We start from the raw sequence: 7,816 nt of genomic DNA, 5'->3' as shown, positions 1-7,816 counted from the left end.
CAGCTGAACGTCCTTCAAATTTGGTTTAAGAAAACATGGGTATTGCAACCAAATCAAATGTGCACACATGCACACCCATTTTTAAATAGTAAACAAACAAGCATAAACATGCACAAACATGCATGTTCTCTAAAATATGCACGCAACCGTTAAAACTGTATGAACCTAGATTCGAGCACATTAAAATCAAATGGTGCACTCACAAATCAAAGCTATATCGCTCAAACAAATCAAGTGTGCACACAGACAAAGACACTCATGTCTAAATTTCTAAACACATATAAACACATACATCCATAAACACACATGTTCTTTAACACGTAGAATTAACCACAGAAAACCGTATGGAACCCTAGATTCAGTCACATATTAAAACCAAATCACATACTCACAAATCAAGCCTAAATCACACATTACACACGCATATCCAAACACACGTAAACATAAACATCCACACAAACACACACACACATAAGCGCACACGCATCACACAATTGAAAATCGTATGAAATTCGAGGCTAGATTTATCAATCTACCAAATTGAGACAAATCGTGCACGCGCGAAAACACATACGTGTAATGAATACTCATGAAAAAACAATGGCACATTATATATCTAAAATAGGTAAAATAATAACCCTAGAAATGGTATAAGTTATCAAAAATTAAACCTGTTCTTAAAAACTTAAAGAAAATAAAGGCACCAACATATTTTAATATAAAATTATTTCTACATCTCCCTGATCAAATCTGCCCACACTAGAATTACTAGTCAACGATTGATCCAATTTGATAGATTCACCTTTTAAAAACAAAAAGTTTCGACCCAGAGAAATAATATTAACCTCTTGACGTTCACTTGATTGATCAGTCACATGATATAGTTTTTTACTAAATAAATATGATGTTTTATACAAAATTTTCAAAAGAAAAAAACATCAATTAAATTATCAAAATAAAAACCCCACAATATAGTCAATGCGCTGGTGGTGGAGTGATAAGAAAGATATTTTGTGTTTCATGTGACTTATTTTCTATTCTTGCCTACATCATTTAGTTTTGACAGCACCTAGTGATGATCGAAGACTAGGCGAGTAGGTGGCGTTCGATAGTTGGATACTTGAGCTGAACGAGTTTATCTCACTCCACTGTTGTGCCTTCGGACGAGTGTTGGGACCGATAGTGATTAAAAGATAATATTTAGGGTTAATAAACACCCAATATACTTTTCATAAATAAATGAGATATTATAGTCTAGGTAAAGACTATTTGAGTTTGGTAAGACACATGACCTGTTTATTTTAACTATAAAATGGTTTTTTAATTATAAATAACAAGTTTTTGTCCCCCGTATTACGGGGGGTGTTTTATATTTGTTTGTTTTAATATTTATTTATTTTTTTAATTTATATTTTTTTATTGTATGAAAGTTAATAATATACTTATGGTTTGATGATAAATTGTTTCACAAATAACTGAGATGTTATAACCCGGTTTAAAGGCTATATGGTTTTGATGAGACCCAAGACCCGTTTATTTTTTTTACTATGAAATTGGTTTTTTAATTTAAATAATATATATATATATATATATATCTTTTTTAAAATAAATAAGATATTATTTTTTATTATATCCTATTTTATAGGATTTTTACATAAATAATTTGGTGAGAATAATTTTTAATTTAATGAGATGTTATAACCCGTTTAAGGAATATCAGGGTTTGGTAAGACCCATACCCATTAATTCGGGTCAAATGCATGAGAAGCCTCCATTTAAAAATCAAGTAAATCTGGTGACTCCAAAAAAAGGGGAAGCGACCACATCGCGACACGTATGATTTTTATGTCTTCGTTTATATATATTATAGATATTTTTTAAAAGGTCGGATGCTAATTTTGAACATATCTCTATTTTGTAGGATTTATATTAAATATTTGATATAATTAATTTTTAATTTATTAAAAGAAATGTTATAAAAGACCATTTGAGTTTGGTTGGAAGATATAATTAATTATCAAACAAAATATGTTAGCATTAATTATTTTTGATTTCATAAACCCTATATAAAGTTGTAACGCTAACACACAAACTCATAAAGCAATTAACCTCACAGCTGCTTCATTTCCAATGGCTGCTCAAAACACGTATGCTCTTAAACCCATCTTCAAGATTCATTCTTTATATCAATTTTGTGTTTTTCATGGGATTTGCTACAAAACCCTAATTTCTAATTTGGTGTAGAATCGATTGATTGTTGATCTTTGTTGGTTTTGTTTTGCGTATCTACATTTGCAGATTGAACCCTAAGTTGATGTCTAAATTTTCTTCTAATTTGTTTATTTTGATTATCCTCAATGTACTCTTGCAAATCATTTGATTTGAGCAACAATAAACGATTTCCTTAATGGGTTTTCATTTTTTATAATGGGTATTCAGATATTATATTTGTGAACCCATTCGTTCCAACTTTTTTAAATGGAAAACGAATTGGAGTATACTAGTTTCATTAAAAACATTTGAATTTTCAAAGGTTGTAGAGTCCATTGATACTAGGCTGTCATAACATGTTAGACACACGATGACCTGTTGTGCAAAACACTATCACGACACGATAACTAATCGTGTTATTTTTTCCAAACACGAACACAAACCTGTTTAGTAACAGGTTAGCCTGTTAAGACCTGTTAACAGACATGCTTAAATAGACAATGAATAATACATGTATAACGAAACCAAAATTTTCAGAACGAGGATAAAAGTCTTAATTAGTAGACAATCCATAACATACTTGAAACAAAAAACCAACATGCTAGAATAAAAGAGGACGAATACATAGCATACTTGAAACAAAAAAACCATATAAGCAAATCATAACATACATAAAAAAAAATATAATATCAGGTTCAGACGGGCATTAGTGAAATGTCTTTTGTAAGTATGACTTTAGGTTTAAGTCTTTAGGAGTGTATATATATTTATATTTTTAAAATATAAATCTACATAGGTTACTAATAGGTTAACAGGTCTTTACCTGTTAGGACACAAATTTAAACGTGTCTTAAATAGGTCGACTTGTTTAAGACACGAAACTCGTTAAGCTCAAACCCAAACCTGTTAAAACACATGTCGTGTTAGCAGGCCCGTGTCATAAATTGACAACCCTGATTGATACCATTGAGATCAGACAAGAAAAAAGGTTACACGATCTCATCGAGAACGTGGTCCAATCTTCCTCTTTTTTTTTATTTTATTATTTTATTATTATTTTTTTAATCTCATTTTAAAGCTTAATCTCTTTTGGTGTGGTGATATTTAGTTTGGTTGAAATAGTTAGAATTCTAAGCAGTGTTAAGAGGTGTTTCTTATTTTTATTTTCATTTTGATTTTGAATTGTAATAATGAGGTTTTCTTAATTTGTTTATGTGCCGACGATTCATACCTACACATGCACTTATATTTTGAAGTTAATTGTTTTCTTTTCTCTCATTGTAGTTTAGTTGTAAGTTACTTGCTTGTATGCTATATCAAATCATGTAGTTGACATAATTTTCTTGCTCTTTCATGTCATACCGAATTCTGGTTGAAACATTCTTTTTTTAACGAACGAAAAAATATTAAAGAAATTTTCTTATAAAGTAATGAAATGTTTGTTTTCTTTTTTTTGTTTTTTTTTATTTCGTTTTGTAAATTCTATATGAAGACCTCCCGTTCACACAGTTTTTTTAATATCTTCATCGAGACTTGGTGGATTTTCCTCTTGATATCTCGTAATCATTTAGCTCAAAATATCTCGTAATCATTTAACTCAAAAGATTGATGTTTATCATTCTCTTTGTACGCTTTATGCTTACTTTATATGGTATCTTGTTTTATGATCTTCGTCTTTATGTATGTATGCATTTATGTGCGTGTGATTGGATTTTTTTGTCTAAATTTTAACAAATTAAGTGAACAGGTTGTGAATTTAATATCTAAATTTTTAACATAATTTTGTTTTTGTTTTGTAAGTTCTATACATCCCGCTCGCATATTATTTGCCTGTCGTTATTAAGACTTGGTAGATTCACTATATCTCATTTCATTTAAGCTGAAAGGCGATAATCTTATATTTTTCATTGTTCTTTCTATGTATGTATGTATGTGTGTGTGTGTGTGTGTGTGTGTGTGTGATGAGATTTGTATAATCCAAATTTGTAACAAAATAAGTGAACGGGTTTTGAATTTCAGATCTAAGATGGATATTGCGGGTCAAGTTCCAAAAGTGGTTCTTCTGCCTGAATCACTTACCATGGAAGAACTGAACAACATAATGTTCATTGCTAAAAAAGGAATAGCAGTCTCGGGCAGCGCTGCTAGTGACCGAATTAAGCCACTTATTGGGTCATTCGATGTTTCTGATAAAGATGACGGGTTCGTGTTTCGTGTGGCTCTGCTGTATGTTGAGAAGAATGAGAGTAAGTACCTTCCCTTTACTAGAACAATGCCTGCATTTTTATTAGTGTGAAAAACATCAACCCTAACCCACGCACAGGTAAAATGTGTAACCTGAACATGAATTGGTTGACCTGTTTTTTAAATGTGTCAAACGGGTTGGCGGGTATTAGAAAGTTGTAAACGTGTTAGTCGGGTCGGTGGTCTGTATAAAACGGGTGGGGTGTCAATCGTGTCGGGTTGATGGGTTTCGGGTTGGCGGGTTAGCGTGTTGAGATTCTTCAACCCTAACCCAACCCATATTTTAATTCGTGTCGTGTCGTGTTGACCCATTTAAATTCGTGTCGTGTTCGGGTTGTGTTTCGGGTCAACCCATTTTACGTTTATATACGAATATGAGTAATATCTATTGACTTAGTAATAATTTAAACAATATATTACTCTTATCATATAAAACTTGTTAATAATTTGTGATAAATCTAATAATTGTTTTTGTGTATTTCTCTCTCGTTCTCAATTAACAAACTTCAGTTCACATATTTACCTCAAGATAAGAACAAACGAATGAAATAACTAGTAAACAAACAGTTAGAACTAATAAAATTAAAATGTTGGAAGTAAAAATGAAGATAAAAGTAGTGTAAAAAGAAATTAGTTTTACTTTTAAAAGTTATTGATATATGAAAAATTAAAAAACTAAGTATTTAACTTTAAAATTTAAAACTTATCTCTAAAATCAAAATATTTACTTCTCTAAAATTGTTAAACGGGTTACCAGGTCAACCCATTTTTTAACGGGCCGGGTTCGGGTTGACCTGTTCTTTAAATGTGTTGGGTTTGGGTTGACCTGTTTAACAAAACGGGTCGTGTCAGCCGACCCAAAGTCTATATTTTTTCGTGTCAGGTTCGTGTTGGGTTTCGGGTCGTGTCAGGAATTGACATGTTTAAGTAAATGGGTTAAACAAGTCAACTCGAAGACAACCCGTTTAATCCATTTATTTAAGCGTGTCAAAGGCTTGGTGAGTAATTATCAACTTGTAAAAATGTTTATTGGGTTTTGGTTGGTTATAAAAATTAGGTTTGGGGTCGACCTTTATAACTAAACAGGTTAAGCAGGTCAACCCGAACAAGATAGCTCATTTATCCAAATTTGTCAAAAGAAGTTTATCGGGGTGGGTTCAGTTGTAAAAACAGGTTAGATGGTTCATAAACGGATTAGTAGGTCAATTTGTTTAACTAAACGGATTAAGCATGTCAACACATGGCCATTTTAACTGAATAGGTAACAGCCAGAACACAACCCATTTAACCATTTATCTAAACATGTCAAACGGGTTGATGGATAATAATCAAATTCTAAGCATTTTAATCAGGTTGGTGGGTTGTAAAAAATGTGTTAAATGGGTTAGTGGGTCAATCTGTTTAACTAAGCGGGTTAAACAAGTCAACCTGAAAACTACCTTTCTAATTAAACAGGTCAATCAACCCGAACACAACCCCTTTTTAAGCAAGGTAGGTATACGCAACCCCTTATTTTCGTGTCAGTTTCAGTTTGTGACGAAAATTACCACCCCTAGATTTGGTCAGTTTAAATCAAGTTGTTTCTTGAAAAGTTTTAAATATGTATAATACTTTTTAAAATAGTACAGATAGTTCATGAGCAGTCACATTCCTTAGATAAAAAAGCATTATATAAATATCTAGTTGACTCAGACGACCCGTTTCAAGTTTCAAACCGGCTGACTTTATATTGTTTGGACTAGGGGTGGCAATCTTGACCCAAACCCTTTCAAATAGGTCAATTTGAGTTGTTTTAAAAATTAAATGAGTTGATTTGGGTAAAAGGTTTTAACTAAATGAGTCAATATAAGTCATTTTAAATTCCATCATTTTATTTTTGGGTCAAAATGGGTTTACAAGTTCAAAGAATTGGGTCGATGTGGGTTAGCGTCCTAAGGAAATGTGACAGGTCTCAGATCAGAACGGGTTTTCATACAAGACAGGTTTCGACACGAAACGGGTTTCAAATTGGAACGTGTTCGGTTCATGTTTCAAGCCAACACGAGTTTTCACCCATTACGAGTTGAGTTTTGGTTTCTTTTTGGTCGATTCGTGACTCATTTTTGTCCGTTTTTTCGGTTTCGGTTCGATTCCCGGGTTTTTTTTTATGGAACGAGGTCAATGTAGGAAACATTTTAGTGTTTTTACTTTTTTTGTTTATGCTTTATATTTTGAGTTATAATTTTTTTATTATTATTGAGGGTTTTTGATCTTTATAGAAAACCCCTCAAAAAAAATTCAACAAAAATAATAAAAAAAATCATAACTTAATATATAAATAAAAAACAAAAGTTTAAAAAAAACTAAAATGTTTCCGCCATTATTCCCGTTCATTAAAAAAAAAAAACTCGAAACCCGGTTCGACCCTAACCTATTCCAACCCAAACCAAAACAACCCTTTTTTTAATTGACCGGTTCTGACCAAAACTCATTCTGACCCAAACTCGTTTTGGCCCATGACTCATTTCAACCCATGACTCGTTCGACCCGACCCAACCCATTTGCCACCTCTAGTTTGGACGGTTTGGTCTGCTTTAATGTATTATGAACACCCGTGAATGATTCGTTTGTATCTACATTATTTAATTTGCAGACGTCAAGTGTGTGGTTCAAGATGACGGAGCAGTCACAATCAGTGGAGCAACGGGCAGTGTTGGGAACTCGTCGGTTTCGTTCAAGCTGCCTGCGCACGTGAACTCGTCAACCTTGAAACACGTGTTGAACGACGGGGTTCTTGAAGGGGTTGTTAAGAAGAAACAGGCTTGATGATGGTTATAGGTTTAGCAGATGTTTGTTGTGTTAGATGTTGAAGTATATTGTTGTTAAAGACCATAGGCAGGTTTTGCTTGGATTTGAATTTTGAACTAGCTAGCTGTATTTGAGAATTTTTGTTGGCAGAAGAAAAGAGTTTTAGGATTGGAACATTTGCGATTTTGTGCTTAGATTTTTGAAAACCGATCGCTTTTGGTGTTTCTGGATTTTTTCTTTCTTCTCAATAGGTTTGTTTAGGTGTAAGTTTATTATCTAGGATTGAAAATTTTGGGCTAAAATAGTTGCCTTAAAAAATAATGAATTTAGATTTTTTGGTTTAATAACATAGTTAGTTTATCTACTATGAAACCATGATTTATGAAACTGCTAGACTATCAGGAGAAAGCATTATGATTTTGTGGTTTTTGAACGCTTTGCATTGAAGTTTAGTTTTGTTTCAGCCATCTTATTGAACATCTTTAAAAGACATTTGACATTCGGTATGCAACTATTGTGTACCACCTTTTGTTACTCCACGAGTAGAATAAAAAAGAGGCAAATTGAATTTAAA

The 7,816-nt window shown here is 32.3% G+C and overlaps 1 protein-coding gene across 1 annotated transcript; it reads left to right on the top strand.

Moving 5' to 3' along the window:
* The first annotated feature begins 2,142 nt into the window (after positions 1–2,142).
* On the top strand, positions 2,143–7,335 carry LOC143598567 (alpha-crystallin domain-containing protein 22.3-like). The gene is made up of 3 exons (XM_077076757.1): positions 2,143–2,147; positions 4,231–4,457; positions 7,088–7,335. Exons 2-3 carry the CDS (start codon positions 4,238–4,240, stop codon positions 7,258–7,260), a joined length of 393 nt encoding a protein of 130 aa, XP_076932872.1. The 5' UTR covers positions 2,143–2,147; positions 4,231–4,237; the 3' UTR covers positions 7,261–7,335.
* Positions 7,336–7,816: the final 481 nt, after the last annotated feature.

Source organism: Bidens hawaiensis, unplaced genomic scaffold (genome assembly GCF_021521415.1).
Source record: "Bidens hawaiensis isolate Kalapana, Puna unplaced genomic scaffold, B.hawaiensis_p1.1 tig00050519_1, whole genome shotgun sequence".
NCBI lineage: Eukaryota > Viridiplantae > Streptophyta > Magnoliopsida > Asterales > Asteraceae > Bidens > Bidens hawaiensis.
Note: the sequence above shows the minus strand (reverse complement) of the source record. Positions and strands in the feature narration are given on the sequence as shown.